Source organism: Hyperolius riggenbachi, chromosome 3 (genome assembly GCF_040937935.1).
Source record: "Hyperolius riggenbachi isolate aHypRig1 chromosome 3, aHypRig1.pri, whole genome shotgun sequence".
Taxonomy (NCBI): domain Eukaryota; kingdom Metazoa; phylum Chordata; class Amphibia; order Anura; family Hyperoliidae; genus Hyperolius; species Hyperolius riggenbachi.
In genome coordinates, this window is record NC_090648.1 from 499,034,584 (window position 1) to 499,056,958 (window position 22,375).

The 22,375-nt window shown below is 46.3% G+C and overlaps 1 protein-coding gene across 3 annotated transcripts in view; it reads right to left on the reverse strand.

The window, feature by feature from the left end:
* Positions 1–22,375, reverse strand: part of GEMIN5 (gem nuclear organelle associated protein 5) — a 115,980-nt gene that overhangs the window by 92,558 nt on the left and 1,047 nt on the right. For all 3 annotated transcript variants that reach the window (XM_068278305.1, XM_068278303.1, XM_068278304.1), the window contains exons 2-6: positions 21,936–22,088; positions 20,254–20,408; positions 18,180–18,361; positions 14,103–14,254; positions 3,419–3,535 (exon numbers count right to left, since the gene is read on the reverse strand). In XM_068278305.1, coding sequence (XP_068134406.1) covers positions 3,419–3,535; positions 14,103–14,254; positions 18,180–18,361; positions 20,254–20,408; positions 21,936–22,080 — 751 coding nt within the window. In that variant the 5' untranslated portion in view covers positions 22,081–22,088. The remainder of the gene's footprint in view (positions 1–3,418; positions 3,536–14,102; positions 14,255–18,179; positions 18,362–20,253; positions 20,409–21,935; positions 22,089–22,375) is intronic.

The window sequence follows — 22,375 nt, forward strand, 5'->3', positions numbered from 1 at the left end:
ACCCCTACCTTTCGTGTCCCTACCTCTCCCTCTAGATTGTAAGCCTTTTGCGCAGGGTCCTCCTTTTGTGTCCTACCTGATCATGCACCTCCATCACCGTACACCCATCTTATGGATCTGAGTGAACCTAACTTGCCTAATCTCCATGCTCCATCCAGTGACTGACTAAGCATTACCTTGTACTCATACTGTGCTGTGTGATCTGGTCTTTCTTGTATTCCTGTATTGTCATATTGCAGTTTGTCACCCCTAAATATTGTCTGTAACCTTAACTAATGTCCAGCGCTACGTAATATGTTGGCGATTTATAAATTATTATTATTTATTGTATTTATAAAGCGCCAACATATCACGCAGCGCTGGACAATAAATAGGGATACATACCTTGCAACAAGGGGTGACAGACAGAGAGGTAGCAAACGGTTATACAACATAGCACAAGGTTATACATGCAATCAGGGTATAAAATGCGGTTTACAGAGACCCGGCAAAACAAGTCAGAGTTAGTCCATGAAGAGGGTGTCATTGCTGGGGTAGTAAAATTAAGAAGGACACACTAAGGAAGGGGAAAGCCCTGCCAAGGCTTACAGTCTAAATACAATAAATAAATAAGAAGATAAATGAATACGTTTATGGCCAGTCTTTTCTGCAGACAAAATAAGTCCAGTTTATCTAGCCTTTCCTGGTAAGTGAGACCTTCCATCATTCTAACTAATTTTGTTGAGTCAAGTGACCCATGTAATTTCCTCCTCTATTGACAAATGTCAATTTGAGTGGTCTGTATATAGGACACATACTTCTAGTGGTTCATGTATGACACCATACTCTGTTTTGGTTTTAAGTTTTTTTTCAGTTTACTTTTCTGTTCTATATAATAGCAAATATATCGACGCCAAGGAACAATAGAACCGCCGCCGAGAAGAACAATGTCCAAAAGTTCAGAAGTCAGGCATACATCAAAGTCAGGTTTAAAAAGTCATTGTAGGTAGGGAATGATAAATTCTTCACCGCAACACATCAAATGCTCAGAGGTAGGTATCCGCCAAACATCAAAACAAGAAAAGGCTTACCAGCTCCCAACAACCCACATTATAAGGTTGTAAAATGGCTCAGGTCACAGATAACGTCCAGGGAACATCAGACGTCGTGAAGATCCTGTGGACATCCGTATGGAGGTAAAGTTTCAGGAATTTACATGGGAAAACAAAAACGGCAATATCTAAGCGTAACCCGTTTATTTAGATAACATTTCTTTATCAGGGGAGAAAAAGTTTTTCTCCCCTGACGACGCAAGATTGCGAAACCGGTCGGGAAGGTAACAGGCGGCACCATTGTCTATTGATCTAAGATTGACCATTACATGCGCGCTAATCTTCCGGGGTTCCCAGTTTATGGGCCCCGTATGTGAGTTATTGTTTTTATTTCTACTGCCTTTTAAAGAAAGTTTATCTAAATAAACAGGTTATTCTTCGATATTGCCGTTTTTGTTTTCCTATATAAATTCCTGAAACTTTACCTCCATACGGATGTCCACTGGATCTTCACGACGTCTGATGTTCCCCGGACGTTATCTGTGACCTGAGCCATTTTACAACCTTATAATGTGGGTTGTTGGGAGCTGGTAAGCATTTGAGCATCTGAGCATTTGATGTAGCGTGGGGAAGAATTTATCATTCCCTACAGACAATAACTTTTTAAACCTGCGCTGACTTTTGATGTATGCCTGACTTTTCTGTTCACTTTGATATATTTCCTGCAATTGGGCCAATCATTGAATTACTGATATCTTGTACATTGGCTCTGTGTCCGAGAAGTTATTTTATGTTTTTTGGATCGTTGACATTGTGTTTTACAGCTGAGATTACATCCCCTTGGCCATATTTTTTATGTGTTTTAATAAACTTCTTATGCTAACTAATTAGTTTTGTTGCTTGCCTCTGCACCTGCAATGTCCCTCCTGTAATACAGTGCCCAGAACTAAATTCCATATTCCAGATGCGGCCTTACTAAAAAGCTAAACAGGGGCAGTATTATGCTAGCATCCAGGAGTTTTTATTTCCCTTTTAATGCATCCCAAAATTTTATGTGCTTTAGCTGCAGCTGCTTGGGATGGAGTACAATTTTTTAACCCTTTCGGGACCGCCGTAGGTAAATCCTATGCCGCACTTGTGGCTGCCCTAGGCTGATGCGGCGTAGGATTTACGCCACCTGCCGTTTCAACTACTGAAGCGATCGTGCGCACCCGAGAGGGGAGATTAAGCTGTCATATGACAGCTGACATCTCCTCTCAGTGATGACAGCTGACATCTCCCTTCAGTGATCAGGAGCCATTGCGAGTGGCTCCTGATCACATGATCACTATGATCGCCGGCGCATCGTAGTGATCACTGTTAGAGCTGCGGCGGTAGGGGGGTAAAGAAGAGGATCCACTCACTTTCCTGCCATTCCCCCGGCGATCATCGCTCCCCACTGCACTGGCCAGCATCGCTAGCTCTGACGTAATTATCGGGTCCCGGCTTGATGACATCATCAAGCGGCAACCCGGGATTTAGTTTAGCGGCAGTACTAGCATGAATGCCGGCCAGAGCGGAGGGGTCCACAGCGGCTCATCGCTGAAGCTTGGGAAGTGAGTAAAGGCTGCCTGCAATACGGGGGACACCTAGCCACACTGGGGACTCTATACCCAGCTTAGCCCTACCAGGAATCCGGCTGCCTGACCCCCCAAACGCGCCACCCATGCAAAATCGCCTGATCCTTAAAGGGAACATCGGGCAAAAGAAAAAAATAAATAAATAAATAAAAAAGGAGTTTCACTTACCTGGGGCTTCTACCAGCCCCGTGCAGCCATCCTGTGCCCTCGTAGTCACTCGCTGCTGCTCCGGTCCCCCTCCGCAGCTAGTTTTGTTTTTGCTGATCTCGTGGTTTTTGCCGACCTTAGTGGTTCAACGCACAAAAATGTACGCGTTGAACCAGTAACTCGTAAAACCGTATGTTAATGTTCCTGCACCAGAGGGGATGCGTAAAAATGTATGCAATGCGGCCCACCGACCCGAGGTCGGCAAAAACAAAACTAGCTGGCGGCAGGGGATCGGAGCAGCAGTGAGTGACTACGAGGGCGCAGGATGGCTGCATGGGGCTGGTAGAAGCCCCAGGTAAGTGAAACACTTTTTTTTTTTTTTTTTTTTTGCTGGACAATCCCTTTAACGAGGGTTAGGCAGCCGGTCCCGAAAGGGTTAACTTGTTGTCTACAAGTACTCCTAAGTCCTTCTCCAAGTTTGATGTTCCCATCTCTATCCCATTTATTCTGTATGGTGATAGAAGACCAATGTTATGGCCAAGATGCATGACTTTACATTTTTTTTTTAACACTGAATTTAATCTATCATAACAATATACATGGATTCTTCTGGCATTTCACCTTTTCCTGTGGAGGAGTTCCAGACACGGATGGTTTGATCTTTACTGCCCGAGGCCAAGTAGCATCCTTTGTTTCCCATCTCTGGCAAGAGGTCTCCATTGGCCGCATTCTGCTCCACTGATGAGAACAAAAATAACACACACTGAATATGAGGAAGCTGCGGAGGATACGACAGTATCGCCAGGAATAAACACACAAATATATTTCAGGTCTTAATTATTATTATTTAGCAGAGAACTGGATAAAATGGAAACAGTATCATAATTCCAGTCCACGCAGATAATGCACCATGTGTGTATTGAACTTAGCACCCCCGTGATGCAAGGCGTCAGTGATAACTAAGGTTGCTTATATAAGGGAATTGGATGCATTCAAAAGGCATATAAAACAGTAAAAAAAACAGCTTAAAATGGAGTTTTACTCACCTAGGGCTTCCAATAGCCCCCTGCAGCTGTCCGGTACCCTCGCCGTCTCCCTCTGATCCACCTGGCCCCGCCAGCAGCTACTTCCTGTTTCGGTGACAGGAGCTGACATGCTGGGGACGTGAGTGATTCTTCGCGTTCCCAGACACATTAGCACCCTCTATGCTGCTATATGGTATATGATATATGCTATAGCAGCATAGATAGCGATATTGTGGCCAGGAAAGCGAAGAATCACTCGCGTCCCCAGCCTGTCGGCTTCTGTCACCGAAACAGGAAGTGGCTGCCGGCGGGGCCAGGAGGATCGGAGGGAGACGGCGAGGGCACCGGACAGCTGCAGCGGGCTATTGGAAGCCCCAGGTGAGTAAAACTCATTTTTTTTGTTTGACTTAAGTGTCCCTTTAAGTAGTAGGCTTGTCTCTCCTGAAGGATGAGGCCAAAAGCTGACTTGGACAATCATTTAGCACATATGAGCTTAAAGGGAACCTTAACTGAGAGGGATATGGATTTTTCCTTTTAAACAATACCAGTTGCATGGCAGTCCTGCTGGTCTCTTTAGCTGCAGTAGTGGCTGAATCACACATCTGAAACAAGCATGCAGCTAATCCTTTCTGACTTCAGTCAGAGCACCTAAACTGCATTGCTTGTTGAGGGGCTGTGGCTAAAAGTATTAGAGACACAGGATCAGCAGGAGAGTCAGGCAACTCGTATTATTTTAAAAGGAAAAAATCCATATCCTTCTCGGTTTAGGTTCCCTTTAAAGGGCAACTGAAGTGAGAGAGATGTGGAGACTGCCATATTTATTTACTTAAAAGCAATACCAGTGGCCTGGCTCTCCTGCTGATCTTCTGCCTCTAATACTTTCAGCCATAGCCCCTGAACAAGCATGCAGCAGATCAGGTGTTTCTGACATTATTGTCAGAGCTGACAAGATTAGCTGCATGCTTGTTTCTGGTGCGATCCAGACACTATTGTAGCTAAACAGATCAGCAGGACTGCCAGGCAACTGGTATTGTTTAAAAAGGAGATAAATATGGCAGCCACCATATCACTCTCACTTCAGTTCCCCTTTAACCACTTGCCGACCGCCTACTTCATATTGGCGGCGGCAAAGTGGCAGCCCCAGGACCACGTAACGCAGATTGGCGTCACGTCCTGGGGCACTCTCTGGCCGGGGATCGCGCGCTGGGATGCGCGCGCATCCGCCGGCAATAGGCTCCGCCCACCCGCGACGTCAACCCGCCGGCCAATCGGAAGCGCCGGCGGGTTGTTAACCCGACGATCGCCGGATAGGAAGCGTATAATACGGTTTGTAATGTTTACAAAGTGTATTATACAGGCTGCCTCCTGCCCTGGTGGTCCCAGTGTCCGAGGGACCACCAGGGCAGGCTGCAGCCACCCTAGTCTGCACCCAAACACACTGATCTGCCCCCCCCTGCCCCCTGATCGCCCACAGTATCCCTCAGACCCCCCCCTGCCCACCCCCCAGACCACCGTTTGCACACAATCACCCCCCTAATCACCCATCAATCACTCCCTGTCACTATCTGTCAACGCTATTTTTTTTTTTAGTCCCTAAACTGCCCCCTGCTCCCTCCTGATCACCCCCCCACCCCTCAGATTCTCCCCAGACCCTCCCCCCCCCCTGTGTACTGTATGCATCTATCCCCCCTGATCACCTGTCAATCACCTGTCAATCACCCGTCAATCACCCCCTGTCACTGCCACCCATCAATCAGCCCCTAACCTGCCCCTTGCGGGCAATCTGATCACCCACCCACACCAATAGATCGCCCGCAGATCCGACATCAGATCACCTCCCAAATCCATTGTTTACATCTATTCTCTCCTCTAAACACCCACTAATTACCCATCAATCACCCCCTATCACCACCTGTCACTGTTACCCATCAGATTAGACCCTTGCGGGCACCCAATCACCCGCCCACACGCTCAGATTGCCCTCAGACCCCCGCCTTATCAATTCGCCAGTGCAATATTTACATCTGTTATTCCCTGTAATAACCCACTGATCACCTGTCAATCACCCATCAATCACCCCCTGTCATTGCCACCCATCAATCACCCCCTGTCACTGCCACCCATCAATCAGCCCCTAACCTGCCCCTTGCGGGCAATCTGATCACCCACCCACACCAATAGATCGCCCGCAGATCCGACATCAGATCACCTCCCAAGTGCAGTGTTTACATCTCTTCTCTCCTCTAAACACCCACTAATTACCCATCAATCACCCCCTATCACCACCTGTCACTGTTACCCATCAGATTAGACCCTAATCTGCCCCTTGCGGGCACCCAATCACCCGCCCACACCTCAGAACGCCCTCAGACCCCAGCCCTGATCACCTCGCTAGTGCATTGCTTGCATCTATTTCCCCCCTCTAATCACACCTTGAGACACCCATAAATCACCTCCTGTCACCCCCTAGCACACCTACCCATCAGATCAGGCCCTAATTTGCCCCGTGTGGGCTCCTGATCACTCGGCCAAACCCTCAGATCCCCCTCAGACCCCCTTCCGATCACCTCCCCAGTGCATTGATTGCATCTATTTTCCCCTCTAACCGCCCCCTGAGACACCCATCAATCACCTCCTGTCACCCCCCTAGCACTCCTATCCATCAGATCAGGCCCAAAACATCCTGTCATCTAAGAGGCCACGCTGCTTATGACCGTTTCCACAAAATTTGCCCCCTCATAGACCACCTGTCATCAAAATTTGCAGATGCTTATACCCCTGAACAGTCATTTTGAGAAATTTGGTTTCCAGACTACTCACAGTTTTGGGCCCGTAAAATGCCAGGGCAGTATAGGAACCCCACAAGTGACCCCATTTTAGAAAGAAGACACCCCAAGGTATTCTGTTAGGTGTATGATGAGTTCATAGAAGGTTTTATTTTTTGTCAAAAGTTAGCGGAAATTGGATTTTTATTGGTTTTTTCAAAGTGTCATTTTTCACTAACTTGTGACAAAAAATTAAATCTTCTATGAACTTGCCATACACCTAACGGAATACCTTGGGGTGTCTTCTTTCTAAAATGGGGTCACTTGTGGGGTTCCTATACTGCCCTGGCATTTTAGGGGCCCTAAACCGCGAGGAGTAGTCTAGAAAACAAATGCTTCAAAATGATCTGTGAATAGGACAATGGGCCCCTTAGCGCACCTAGGCTGCAAAAAAGTGTCACACATGTGGTACCGCCGTACTCAGGAGAAGTAGTATAATGTGTTTTGTGGTGTATTTTTACACATACCCATGCTGGGTGGGAGAAATCTCTCTGTAAATGGACAATTGTGTGTAAAAAAAAAAATCAAAAATGTGTCATTTACAGAGATATTTCTCCCACCCAGCATGGTTATATGTAAAAATACACCACAAAACACATTATACTACTTCTTCTGAGTACGGCGATACCACATGTGTGACACTTTTTTGCAGCCTAACTGTGCTAAGGGGCCCAAAGTCCAATGAGTACCTTTAGGATTTCACAGGTCATTTTGAGACATTTGGGTTCAAGACTACTCCTCACGGTTTAGGGCCCCTAAAATGCCAGGGCAGTATAGGAACCCCACAAGTGACCCCATTCTAGAAAGAAGACACCCCAAGGTATTCTGTTAGGTGTATGATGAGTTCATAGAAGATTTTATTTTTTGTCAAAAGTTAGCGGAAATTGGATTTTTATTGTTTTTTTCACAAAGTGTCATTTTTCACTAACTTGTGACAAAAAATAAAATCTTCTATGAACTCACCATACCCCTAACGGAATACCTTGGGGTGTCTTCTTTCTAAAATGGGGTCACTTGTGGGGTTCCTATACTGCCCTGGCATTTTAGGGGCCCTAAACCGTGAGGAGTAGTCTAGAATCCAAATGCCTCAAAATGACCTGTGAATAGGACGTTAGGCCCCTTAGCGCACCTAGGTTGCAAAAAAGTGTCACACGTGGTATCGCCGTACTCAGAAGAAGTAGTTTAATGTGTTTTGGGGTGTATTTTTATACATACCCATGCTGGGTGGGAGAAATCTCTCTGTAAATGGACAATTGTGTGTAAAACAAATCAAATAATTGTCATTTACAGAGATATTTCTCCCACCTAGCATCTGTATGTGTAAAAATACACCCCAAAACACATTATACTACTTCTCCTGAGTACGGCGGTACCACATGTGTGGCACTTTTTTGCACCCCAAGTGCGCTAAGGGGCAGGGCCGGATTTGTAGTCTTTACCGCCCTAGGCCCACTATCTCCAGCCGCCCCATGATTTCAGTGAGGTTAAAGGAGTCATCAGGGAAAATAATGTAAAATGAGTGCTACTTACCGGGGGCTTCCTCCAGCCCCAAGCTCCCAGCATGTCCCTCGCCGCAGCTCTGCACACAGCCATTCGCCGCAGCTCCCTCCCGGTCCCCGGCGATGACGTCAGAGCGACCTCCAGGTCGCACTGAACTGCGCCTGCACAAGCGGCGCTGTCAATCACCGCCACGTGGGCCGCAGCGGACAGCGCAGGTGCTCCGGCCCACGTGGCAGGTGCATTGCGGTATAACAGGTTGCGGTATTGTAACATACTGCATGCAGTGTGTTACTACTAAATGCTTGCAATCACAGTAACAGTGATGCATGCTTTAAATTGACTATATACTTCACTGTATCCGACACAAGGCTAGCCTAACATGCAGCACCGCTGTCCCGATCTGTTGCATTCCGGCTGTCACAGGAAATGCAAGGCCCACTGTGAATGTGGCCTAAAAGCTAGGCCCTTTGGCAAGCTTGGTTAAGGCTACAAATTTGAGAATAGAATTACTGTGGATTAGGGTTCAGTGACATATGGCTATGTAGTCTGTAACATACTTCAGAAGATGTTAGTGTTATATAAATAAATAATAATAATAATATGGTAGGACATTAGACTATGATTATGGCAGGATTAGATTGTAAGCTCCTCTGAGGACAGTCAGTGACATGACTATGTACTCTGTAAAGCGCTGCAGAACATGTCAGCTCTATATAAATACATAATAATAATATGGTAGGACATTAGACTAGGACTATGGTAGGATTAGATTGTGAGCTCCTCTGAGGACAGTCAGTAACATGACTATGTACTCTGTAAAGCGCTGCAGAACATGTCAGCTCTATATAAATACATAATAATAATATGGTAGGACATTAGACTAGGACTATGGTAGGATTAGATTGTGAGCTCCTCTGAGGACAGTCAGTAACATGACTATGTACTCTGTAAAGTGCTGCAGAGGATGTCAGTGCTATATAAATACATAATAATAATAATATGGTAGGACATTAGATATGACTAGGGTAGGATTAGAGTGTGAGCTCCTCTGTGGACAGTCAGTGACATGACTATGTACTCTGTAATGTGCTGCAGAAGATGTCAGTGCTATATAAATACATAATAATAATATGGTAGGACATTAGACTATGACTATGGTAGGATTAGAGTGTGAGCTCCTCTGTGGACAGGCAGTGACATGACTATGTACTCTGTAAAATGTGAGGGATTTACAGACTGTAAGATAGAATAGAAAAGAGAGCACTAGATGACAGAGAGGGGAAAGGAAAATAAAGCATGTGATGGGGAGGAAAGTTTAGAGAGAGAAGGAGAAAAAGAATGGCAGTTTTAGCTGTAGAGTTTATGTTGGACATGCAGGGGGAAGAAAACGGTCAATAATCAGCAGCAGCCCCCATCCCTCCTCCTGGCTCCCTCCTGTAGGTTCTTATCTTTATTGCAGCTGATAGATAGTAGATAACTTTAACGTGCTGCTACTTGCCTGTGATAGCTATTCCCCATATATACCACTGATAGCAGCTCCTGCAGTGCACATTGAATCTCCTGGCAGAGGCTGTGTGTGACAAACAGCCCGGAGAGGAAGGGGGCGGGGCTGCAATACACACAGCTCCGTACAGGGAGAGAGAGAGGAGAGGGGGAGGACTCGGGGAGCGACAGGCTGCAGGAATACACGTCACTGTAACCAGCCTGCAGCGTCATCACCTCCCTCTGCCTCATTACAAACCCCCGACTAGAGATGGGAAGTTCGGATCTTTTCAATGATCCGGATGATTCGAATCGGATCATTGAAGAGATCCGGATCTTTGATCCGAATCTCGGATCATTTTACTACCGAAGCATTTGGGGGTGAAATTAATAGCAGGACAGGTCTGTGGACAGGAGAAGGGGAGGGGGGTGGACACACAGAGAAGGGGAGAAGATGGACAGAGGGCAGGGAGTGGACAGAGAAGGGAGGAGGGACGAGCAGAGAGCAGAAATGTTTGTTTGCACACAATACCCACATGCTGCAATCACATGCTTTACATATATTTCACCTATATGTTTATCTGTATACTTTGAAAGCAAACGTCGCACAGTGAAAGAAAGCATTCCCCAAAAGTTACTGAGCTATGCTGAGCTGAGCCAAAAGTTTCCAATGTGATCACTGTGCAGCACTACGGAACAGCCAGCCTATAATGGGCAGCACGTTATAGCCAGTATGTGTGCTCTACACATATCTGGCAGTGGCACCCATGTCCCCTCTCTCTCATCTACCTGTCTCCCTGCAAGGCTGCCTCCCATCCAACAGAGCGATCCATCCCTGCTCTGCTTCCAGGACCCCGCTGCCCGCTGAGAGGGGGCGTGTCGCTCCTTGCCCCGCCCCTTTTTCGATCCGAATCACTCATTTTGATGATTCGGATGATTCGACTCACAAAATAGATTCGGATCAAAGATCCGAATCGTTCATGATCCGGACAACACTACCCCCGACCCTGTCCGTGGCCGCCCTCAGCTATGTGTGTGGCAAACTCAGAAGCAGGGCGGCCGCGGATCGGTCTGGCTGACTGCACAGGACACTCTCCAAAGCACACAGACAGGAATATACTGCAGTCAAGCAGTTTCTACAAGGGTGAAATTCGCCCTTGCTCTTTCAGGCGCCCTAGGCCCCAGCCTATGTTGGCTAGGCTGAAATCCGGCCCTGCTAAGGGGCCCAAAGTCCTATGAGTACCTTTAGGATTTCACAGGTCATTTTGAGAAATTTCGTTTCAAGACTACTCCTCACGGTTTAGGGCCCCTAAAATGCCAGGGCAGTATAGGAACCCCACAAATGACCCCATTTTAGAAAGAAGACACCCCAAGGTATTCCGTTAGGAGTATGGTGAGTTCATAGATTTTATTTTTTGTCACAAGTTAGCGGAAAATGACACTTTGTGAAAAAAAACAAACAATTAAAATCAATTTCCACTAACTTGTGACAAAAAAAAAAAATCTTCTATGAACTCACCATCCTCCTAACGGAATACCTTGGGGTGTCTTCTTTCTAAAATAGGGTAATTTGTGGGATTCCTATACTGCCCTGGCATTTTAGGGGTCCTAAACCGTGAGGAGCAGTCTTGAAACGAAATTTCTCAAAATGACCTGTGAAATCCTAAAGGTGCTCATTGGACTTTGGGCCCCTGAGCGCAGTTAGGGTGCAAAAAAGTGCCACACATGTGGTATCGCCGTACTCAGGAGAAGTAGTATAATGTGTTTTGGGGTGTATTTTTCCACATACCCATGCTGAGTGGGAGAAATATCTCTATAAATTGACAATTGTGTGTAAAAAAAAATAAAAAAATTGTCATTTACGGAGATATTTCTCCCACCCAGCATGGGTATGTGTAAAAATACACCCCAAAACACATTATACTACTTCTCCTGAGTACGGCAATACCACGTGTGGCACTTTTTTGCAGCCTAACTGCGCTAAGGGGCCCAAAGTCCAATGAGCATCTTTAGGCTTTACAGGGGTGCTTACAATTAGGCACCCCCCAAAATGCCAGGACAGTGAACACACCCCACAAATGACCCCATTTTGGAAAGTAGACACTTCAAGGTATTCAGAGAGGAGCATAGTGAGTCCGTGGCAGATTTCATTTTTTTTTTGTCGCAAGTTAGAAGAAATGGAAACTTTTTTTTTTTTTTTTTTCTGTCACAAAGTGTCATTTTCCGCTAACTTGTGACAAAAAATAAAATCTTCAATGAACTCACCATGCCTCTCACTGAATACTTTGGGATGTCTTCTTTCCAAAATAGGGTCATTTGGGGGGTATTTGTACTATCCTGGAATTTTAGCCCCTCATGAAACCTGACAGGTGCGCAGAAAAGTCAGAGATGCTTGAAAATGGGAAAATTCACTTTTTGCACCATAGTTTGTAAACGCTATAACTTTTACCCAATCCAATAAATATACACTGAATGGTTTTTTTTTTTTATCAAAGACATGTAGCAGAATAACTTTCGCGCTCAAATGTATAGGAAATTTTACTTTATTTGAAAAATGTCAGCACAGAAAGTTAAAAAAGTCATTTTTTTGACAAAATTCATGTCTTTTTTGATGAATATAATAAAAAGTAAAACTCGCAGCAGCAATCAAATAGCACCAAAAGAAAGCTGTATTAGTGACAAGAAAAGGAGGTAAAATTCATTTAGGTGGTAGGTTGTATGACTGAGCAATAAACCGTGAAAGCTGCAGTGGTCCGAATGGAAAAAAAGGCTCTGGTCCTTAAGGGGTTTTATGACTGCAGTCCTTAAAGAGACTCTGAAGCGAGAATAAATCTCGCTTCAGAGCTCATGCCCCTGCTAAAACGCCGCTATCCCGCGGCTAAACGGGGGTCCCTTCACCCCCAACCCACCCCCCGCAAAAGTGTGTCGTAGAAAGGTCGCAGAATTTCCCTTCCTGGAGGCAGGGCTAACGGCTGCAGCCCTGCCTCCAGTCGCGTCTGTCAGCGGCGCATCGCCGCCTCTCCCCCGCCCCTCTCAGTGAAGGAAGACTGAGAGGGGCGGGGGAGAGGCGGAGATACGCGCTGACAGACGCGCGTGGGGCAGGGCTGCGGCGGTTAGCCCTGCCCCAACCAGGAAGCGCTCCCCGGGTGTATCGAGGGGGATTTGGGGGTGAAGGGACCCCCGTTAAGCCGCGCTATAGCGGCCTTTTAGCAGGGGCACACGTGCCCCTGCTATTTATGAGGTCTGAAGCGAGATTTATTCTCGCTTCAGACTCTCTTTAAGTGGTTAAAGGGAACATTAGAGTGTAAAAAAAAAAAAAAAAAAGTTTCTCTTACCTGGGGATTCCCCCAGCTCCCTGCAGGCGTCCTGTACCCTCGCAGTCACTCACCGATTGTCCGGTACCCCCGCCGTGGCTCAGTTTCGTTTTCGGTGACTGATCAGTTGCTGAGCTGTGCACCTGCATGGCTCTGGCCGCATGCGTATTCGATCTCGCTCCCGCTCCTGTAGCCGTCTTGCGCCTGCGCAATACGCATACATACATAGTACTACACGTACGTACGTAGTACACGTACTGCGCAGGTGCAAGAAAGCGACAGAGACAGGAGCGCAATTGAGGACGCACGGCCACAGCCGCGCAGGCGCACTGCTAAAAACGAAACTGAGCCACGGCGGGGTACCGGATGATCGGTGAGTGACGGCACGGGCACAGCACGTCTGCAGGGGGTTGGGGGGGGGGGAGACCCGGGTAAGTGAAACTTTATTTATACTCCGTTAAGGGTCCCTTTAAGCTACAAGTTTCATGGGGCTAATCCACTTCTTCAGATCAATCGAACAACTAAAAGTGCCAGATGGCTAAGACTATGTATGTATGTATATATATATATATATATATATATATATATATATATATATATATATATATATATATATATATATATATATATATATATATATATATATATATATATTTTTTTTTTTTTTTTTTTCCTTTTTTTTTTTTTTTTTTTTACTATTTTATGTACTTTTTGGGCACAGGCAATCCTCGTATAGATCTTATTCATCACCTCTCTGTCATATCATGTGATCGGGACCCAGAAGACCGGTCAGAAGTTCAGCGCCGCCGATGGAGGAAGAGAAGAAGCCGTCCGGAACAGGTAACCATAACTGCTCTACCGGCTGCACTAAGCAGTGCGCATGTGCGGAGCGACAGGAATACGACGGGGATTATTGGGCGAGAATCGGTGCTATGCATATAACCCGGTTGGCGTACAGGTTTGTGACTTTGTGCATTGCAGGTGTGGGGCATCGCACCGCAAAAGCACACCTCAAGTGTAAAACCAGGATCTGCATGAATGCATAGAGCGCAGAAGAAACTGGAGAAATGAGAGAAGACAACACAACACACAGAGACCTCTCCATTCATCCAGTTGTGGGTAAGTTTATACTATCGGAGTGGCCGTTGACTTGCCATACCTGGGCTGTCCTCCAGCTTTTGATGCAGCTCTTCCTCTTGGGCATGTGGGCACCATACCAGGCAGTGGATCTCCTCATCATGTCCACGCAAGCGATGCACCACTTCTCCCCTGCGGCTGATATCAATGAGGACAATCATGCCGTCCTTGTACCTGGGAGGGAGGAGAAGCAGAACAGACACATTTTATACATTATTATTTATATAGCACTGACATATTCCACTGCGCTGTAGAGAGTACAGTCATGTGACTTAACTGTCCCTCAGAGGAGCTCACAATCTAATCCCTATCAGTCATATGTATGGATCATAGTCTAGGGCAGTGATGGCTAACCTTGGCACTCCAGCTGTGGTGAAACTACAAGTCCCATGAGGCATTGCAATACTCTGACAGCTCTAAGCGTAACTCGGGGAGGCAGAGGCATGATGGGATTAGTAGTTTTATCACAGCTGGAGTGCCAAGGTTAGCCATCACTGGCCTAGGGCCAGTTTTTATGCAAATATAGGGGGGAAGCAAATTAACTGATCTGTATGTTTATTTGGGATATGGGAGGAAACCCGAGTGCCTGGAGGAAACCCACAAAGACACAGGGAGAACATACAGCACTGGCCTCGAACCGGGAATCCAGTGATGGAAGCCGAGAGTGCTAACCACTAGACCACAGTGCTGCCCAGATAATTTGTCATGGGTGGCGACATGTTTACTGCTGGCATGTGCTTCACTGCAAAATGTTTGTGGTGTGTTCTGAAGTGAGCAGAAAAAACACCTGGGATCGGAGGGAGTGGGAGGGAGATCTGGGGACTGGGGATCCACGGCTACAGCGGCAATCACAGGCCTATTTCACTGCGTGTCTAATGTTGGCTTCTGCTGATAATGTCATCAGCAGAAGCCAGCACTAGAAGGGCAGTGCAAGAGAGGAGAGCCAAACTGCTGCTTCTGATAGTTACCGGTATACACAGGGCAGAGAAGGGCACACAGGGAAGGGGGAAGGACACTACATATGGGAGGGGGATGGAGGATATACAGGGGGCAGAAGTGGAGGACAAACGGGACACACAATAATTAGGGGAGAACAACTACAAGACGCTCCTGGACCATGGACACACCAGGTTTAGTATATTTTTTTTCCCCTGGTTTTTGCCCTATAAACCTAGATGCGACTTATAGCCCGGAGCATCTTATATACTGAAAAATACGGTAATTCCTTACCCGATCCAATGTAATTCGGACACAGGTGACACTCCATACCTCTCCTCTGCAGTGCAGTCACGGCATGATTCTGAAGTCTGCCATTTTTCTGCGGAAACTTCCGCCTGCATTACCGCAGCCCGCTCCCAGCTCCCGCTTCTCTGTCAGTTTTCTGTATTAGCCCGTGCAGGTAGTTAGGGACGCTTTGTTCCCATAGAGACGGGCGGGCGTGACGTAGGTGCGCCTGCCCTGATAGGGGGTTTTACGCTGGGCGTTCCCTCTGCATTTTGGCCATTCATGTGGGGAACAGGATGGGTGGGGCTTCCATGTAGCTAGCCTAGTGCTCTATGTAGCGTGGCGCCAACGGCGCACGCTCCCTTTAGACCAGGTGTGCTTGCGTCACTTCCGCCCCGCCTCTTCCGGTTTGTTGGAACGCAGTTAGCGTCCCGGAAGTTTTGGATGCGGTGGGTGTGGGTGCGTTCCGTCTTGGCATCCTCCTCCTTCTGGCCACCTGCATGCGATCATGTGAGTATTTAGGGGGTGATCTAAGGGGGGCTCATTGTCCTGAGGAAGCGCTCCTGTGGAGAGTGCGAAACAGCTGTTGACGTTTCTTGTTAATGCTTGTCCCCTCTCATTCCTTGGCTGACTGCTGCTTTGCTCGCATGTACTGCATTTTAATGGATTTATATTAAAGGTCTGTTTTTACTGGATGTGCCCAGCTGCTTCTATCTGTACAAACATTTCAGTTGCTGGAACTACTTTGGGCTTTGAGCACTCCGGAGTGACCCTAGCTGGCAGTCCTGTGCACTTCTTCTTCTACCCATTGCAGCCCGCTCCCAGGTTTGTAATGCTCGGTACACACCATGCAATTTTCCATCAGACAGATGGGTCAAATCGATTATTTCCAACAGGTCCGATCGTTTTTCTGATTGATTGTTCGATCACTTCCATACAAAATCGATAAGAAAAACGACCGGAAAACAGATCAGACCTGTCGGAAATAATCGATTGAACCGTCACTCTGACAGGAAGTTGCATGGTGTGTACCAGGTACTATTAACCCCCAAAATCCCCTTTTATACTGGAGGTACTCTTTAAAATCTATACGTGTATGGCCAGCATCAGTTACAAGAAGTGACTAAAAAGTCTGGATTATTTACAGGTGTAACTTGAAAAATTAGAATATTGCGCAAAAGTCCATTCATTTTAGCAATTTAACTTAAACTGAACCTGAGCTAAGTAAAATTATTTAAAATAAACACATGATGTACCTGCAAATGAATATTACATACTTACCTTGCCAACAGTTCCTCTCAGAAGCTCACCATTTTCTTCTTACAACGATTCCTTGCAGTTCTGACAAGATTTTGTGAAATGAAGTGAAATATACCAGTTGCTGTCAGTTATAACTAAAAGGAAAACTGATGAGCAAGGTAATGTCCATGTTTCCCTATGCCTCAAGTGGGCGACATTACAATTTAACAGTGACCCGGAAGCTGTTACAGGGTAATCACCATTTTTAAAATGGAGGACGGAGAATTCCATTGATCACAGTGGACAAACAGGATGCAGTAGAGGAGAAAGAGATTGAGGAGTAGACTATACGGGAGGTAAGTATGACCGGTTTATGGTTATTCTAACTTAATTTTCAGTTCAGGTTCTCTTTAAAAGGTGAAACTAATATATGAAATAGGAACCCTTTGCAGGTGTTTTGGATGAATTAGCCGGTTAGAGTCTGACACCGAGTCTAGAATATTAAACATTTTCACAATATTCTAATGGTCTGAGATTTTGATTTTGGGGTTCTCATAAGCTGTAAGCCTTAATCATCAAAATTATAACAAATAAAAGGCTTGAAATATCTTGCTCTGCATGTAATAAGTCTATTTCATATATTTTCATCTATAGTTTCATCTTTTAAGTAGAATTACTGAAATAAATGGACTTTAGCACAATTTTCTAATTTTTAGAGTTTCACCTGTAGTGTTAAAGTGGATCTGAGATAAACTTTTACTCATTGCACAATTATGTTCCTTTCATATAATTTATAGGGCATTCCTCAAGCCAAATACTTTTTTTGTTTTGTTTTAACCACCCTGGCGTTACAATTATTACATGCAGCCGCGGGTGCCTTTTAAAAAAAAAAAAAAAAAAAAAAAAAGGTTTTTTTTATTAGTGTAGCTAGCACTAGGCTAGCTACACTCTCCCCCAAGACCTCCGGCACTATCCCCCCCCCCCCCCCTCCACTCGCTGCCGGCGATATTTACCTGGCCGAGATCCCGCGATGGCCGAGACTTCCGCCACAGCTTCAGGTGTTGCTATGGCGATGATCGGACATGACGTCATGCGCAGTTCCGATCGCCGCCATAGCGACCCCTGGAGGCTTTGGAGAGGCTGGCGGGTGGTGAGTATGGGGGTTTGGGTTATTGGGTAAGCAAAAACAGCATCGATCAGGGGGTATCAGAGCGGGCTGGCGGCGATCGGAGGGGTGATGTAGGTAGCCAAGTGCTAGCTGCACCCCCTCTGAAAATTTAGTGCAGAAAGACCCTCCAGGGGCTGAGCAATCCACCGCGGCGGTAATGGACGAGCTGAGCTTGTCATTACCGCCAAGGTGGTTAATAGTCTAATTTCCTATTAACTAAACAAGCCTCGCCCACAGCTGTTTAGAGTGCCTTGGCACTGTAGCAAGGGCTTATGGGAGCTCAGTCTGGGCAGGGAGGAGGAAAAGGAGGCTACTAGCCAACTTAACTAAACTTTAGTTAAGATATATAGACAAGTTACTTGTTATAGTTAGTTTTTCTTCTCGGATCCGCTTTAAAAAGACAGAAAGCCCGTTTATTGATTTTACTGACAATGTAATTTGGGGAAAGGTGATCGGCATAGAACTTACCCCACGGCCACCAGATCCTCCTGGTGCGGGGAGCAGGAGAGGCAGAAGATTGTCCTCGGCTCGGGAAAGAACTGCTGTCCATCATTGCGGTTACTCCAGAAGCAGACCACAATCCCCTTCTCGTCCCCGGTCACCAGCAGGTCCTTCACCAGGGGAGACCAGTGTATGGCAGAAATCGTGTTCTGTGCGGGAACAAAAGCATCATGTTGACTTTCTGCTTTATCCCAGAGGAAGTGGGAGGGGCTTACAGAACACAGGAAATGACATGCTGAGAAGCGTTCAAAGGGCATATTTGTTTTCCCCATTCTGAGGCGAGGGCACAGTACGGCTGCCAGGGGCTGGAGGAAGCCTGAGGTAAGTTGATTTTTGTTTATTTTTTAGCCTGGATGTTTCCTTTAAGGGCCCATTCACACTGGGCATCGCAAAACGCTAGCAAACTCACTAGCGGTTTTTTGTGCTGTTTTTCTCTTCCGAGAGAAACGCGTATTTTTTACTGTACATTTTCCCAATCGAGATTTGTGGTTTTTGTAACATTGCAATTGCTCTAAAAATCACGGAAAAAAAATTGCTGCATGCACTGTGTTTACTGGGAATCACCGGCGATTGCACTTCTGCTCTTAAAAGTGCTAGCGATAGCCAACGATTGGCGGTAAACGGCCACTAATCGCCCTAGAGTGAATGCCCCCCCAAAAAGGGTCAGTTTAAAACAGGTAAACTTTATTAACATACACCAAAAAAGTTCCAAGCTCCCATTTAAAAGTCAGCCAAATATACTGTATGATACCAATAAACATAAAAATTGATGTACAACGACACTGGTTCGTATTTGCATATACTGTATACTGCGTCTTCCACACTCCTGGCACTTTAAGACTTCTAACCTGTACTATATACATTTGCAAGAATAACATATTCCAATGTCTAAAAGCTTGATAAAGAACCTGCTGAGGTCAGAAATGGACTAGCGTCGTCACCATTGTACATCAATTTTTATCTACATCGCAATAATACGGCATATTTGGCTGCCTTGAAAATGGCAGCTTGGAAATTTTTTTGTGGTGTATGTTAAAGGGGGGGTGATATAGATGCCTGGGGCTTCCTCCAGGTCGATCGCTCTCTCGCCATCCTTCTGCTCTATCTGGATAGTCCGCAATTGGCCCCGTAAAATCCTCCGGTCAAGGCCAGTCGGCACAGGCGCAGTCCAGCGGCACACCCTCCCCTGTCACGCTCCCATGGCCGTGAGCGTACTGCACAGGCGCAGAACGTTACCAGTCATGGGAGCACATGCGTGGCCGAGCCGTGCAAGCACAGTACGCCCGAGAGGAATTACCAGGGCCAATTGCAGCCAATCCAGACAGCGCAGAAGGATGGAGGGGGCGGGAGGAAGCCCCAGGTATGTATTTTTTTTTTCCCCCTGCCATCTCAGGTTTACTTTAATAAAGTTTACTTGTTTTGAACATACCTTCTCTGTTTTCTTTGATTAAAGGACATCCGAGGTGAAAATAAACTAATGAGGTAAACAATTGTATCTGTCCTTCTAAAAATGACTTTTAGTTATCTCACAGGTTTATTTATATTTAAATCTACTTTTTAAGTTTTTACTGTTTCATGGCCTCTTCTCAATGACACATTCGTTGAAGTATGCCAGAGCTAAAATCTATGAACTATTGATCCTGTTATCTCTTTCCTGCTCTCAGAAGTCACTTACTGCTAGGAAAGTGTTGCAATTCCTTATCAGTGAGGGTTACGCTATAGTCCGACCCAGACAGAAACTGTCACTTGCACACTGGATTTTTAACTCTTTCAGGCAGAGAATGAAAAAAAGGAACACAGCATAGTTATGTGTGCGCTTGGCACTGCACATACACATGTCTATCTCATCATGTCACGTGTCACCCCAGATGTCCTTTAAGCATCACCCTTTTTCCTGAATGCTCTCTCCCGTTCTGACCCAGATCAGAAACAAAAAACCCCAATAAACTGTTTCCAACAATGGCCTCCTATGCTCCTTGAGTAAACGTGCGCCTCCAAACCCCCTGCGAGTCCTGCTGTTCCCGTTGTGTGACGCACGTACCCGATGGAGCTTGTGTTCTGTCACGGTGCTCTGTGTGTGGACGTCCCACACCTTCACGCTTCCATCGTCAGAGCAGCTGGCGCAGAGGTGGGACTGGCCAGAGTAGTGGGAAAAGGCGAAGCCGCATACCCGCTCCGTGTGTCCAGCCAGCTCACCTGATGCAGAGAAACAAAACATTTACACTCATTCTACAGAAATAGCAAAACAAGGCAATGCACAAGATCACGGGGTTATTAAAAATGACCTGTCCATGTCAATATGCAGCTGGCTGTGAGTTTGCGCACCTAACTGTAAGTACAATTATTCTATTTTTCCCCCAAACTGTACTCCATTTAACTCTTTCTAAGCTGGGGACATTGGGGTCGATTCACAAGACTTAAAGTGAACCTGTAACAAAAAAAAAAAAGTTCCCCTGGGGGGTACTCACTTCAGGAGGGGGAAGCCTCAGGGTTCCAATGAGGCTTTCCCCTCCCCTGTAGCTGCAGGCAGTCCAGCACTGGCTCCCCCGAAGTCTCCTGCAATCCACGCTCGACAAGCCTGACAAGGCTTGCTAGATTTACCTTACCTGGCTCCAGCGGGTGGCGCTGTTGCGGCTCCCCGCACAGAGATAGACGGAAATAGCCGATCTCTGTCAGGTCCGCTCTACTACGCAGGGACAGGAGACTTGCGCCTGCGCAGTAGAGCAGGCCGGCAGCGATCGGCTATTTCCGCCTATCTCAGAGTGTAGAGCCGATACTGTGCCTGCGCTGGAGCCGGGAAGGTAAATATTTACATCCCCGCTGTTCAGAGGGGCAGACTGAGACCGTCGTGGGACCGAGGAGGACGGGGGAAGTCTCAATAGAATCCGGAGGCTTCCCCCTACCGAGGGGAGTACCCCCTAGGAGAACTTTTTGTCGTTACAGGTTTTCTTTAAAGGACAACCATAGTAAGAGTTATATGGAGGCTGCCATTTTTTTCCTGTTAAGCAATACCAGTTGCCTGGCAGCCCTGCTGATCCTCTGCCACTAATACTTTTAGCCATAGACCCGGAACAAGCATGCAGCAGATCAGAGGTTTCTGACATTATTGTCAGATCTGACAAGATTAGCTGCATGCTTGTTTCGGGTTTGAGATTCAAACACTACTGCAGCCAAATAGATCAGCAGGGCTGCCAGGCAACTGGTATTGTTTCAAAGGAAATAAATATGGCAGCCTCCATATTCTTCTAACCTACCTTATTTTATTTCTCAACTACAAGGAGAGATCATCTATAAGATAAAGATAAAATACGAATAAATTCATAAAATAAAAAAAGATAAGGGCCCCTTTTCAAATGACTATTTTCTCACAGGAGATATTTACACACCTAATCAATAACACACCTTTTAAACTCCCAACAAGCAAAAAAAACATAAGTAGTTTGTTTTTTGTGTTAGTTACTGAAATTGGTTGTACGGTTGATCAGGCATACACTTGGGGGCACCGATTTTTATCCGATTCAATAATTATTATGGAATCGGATGGTCGATCGCCCGCCAAGTCGCCTGATGTATGGGTACGTTTAGATAAAGACAAATAACTTTTGTGATTAACCCCCATTGTGAGTGAGATCCAGACTATGTAGAAAATAATATTTATATTTTGCCTCCAGATCTATACATGAAATATCCATGCAGCTGCCACAATAATAAATAGGATCTTACCATAGAACTCCGGCTCCTGGGGGCTTATTCGCATCAGATATACAGAATTACGGGCCGCATAGCCAAACAGGCCTCCGGCGGCATCGCTGGCACGGCTGCAGTACCAGTTGGGAGACGCGCTGAGCATCCGGACCGGGGTGCCCATCCTGTCACCTGCAACGTGAGGACATAACACACGTTAAATGCCAAAATCTGCATTAAAGGGGGGGGGGGGGGGGGGGTCAGCCTGCCAGTATTCATTGTAAGTAATAGTAATAATAATAATAATAATAATGGCAGTATTTGTATAGCGCCTTTCTCCTGTCGGACTCAAAGCACTTGCGAGGCAGCCACTAGAGCGCACTCAGTAGGCAGTAGCAGTGTTAAGGAGACTTGCCCAAGAAACTCCTCACTGAATAGGTGCAGGCAACCTGAACAGGCAGAGCCAAGATTTGAACCCA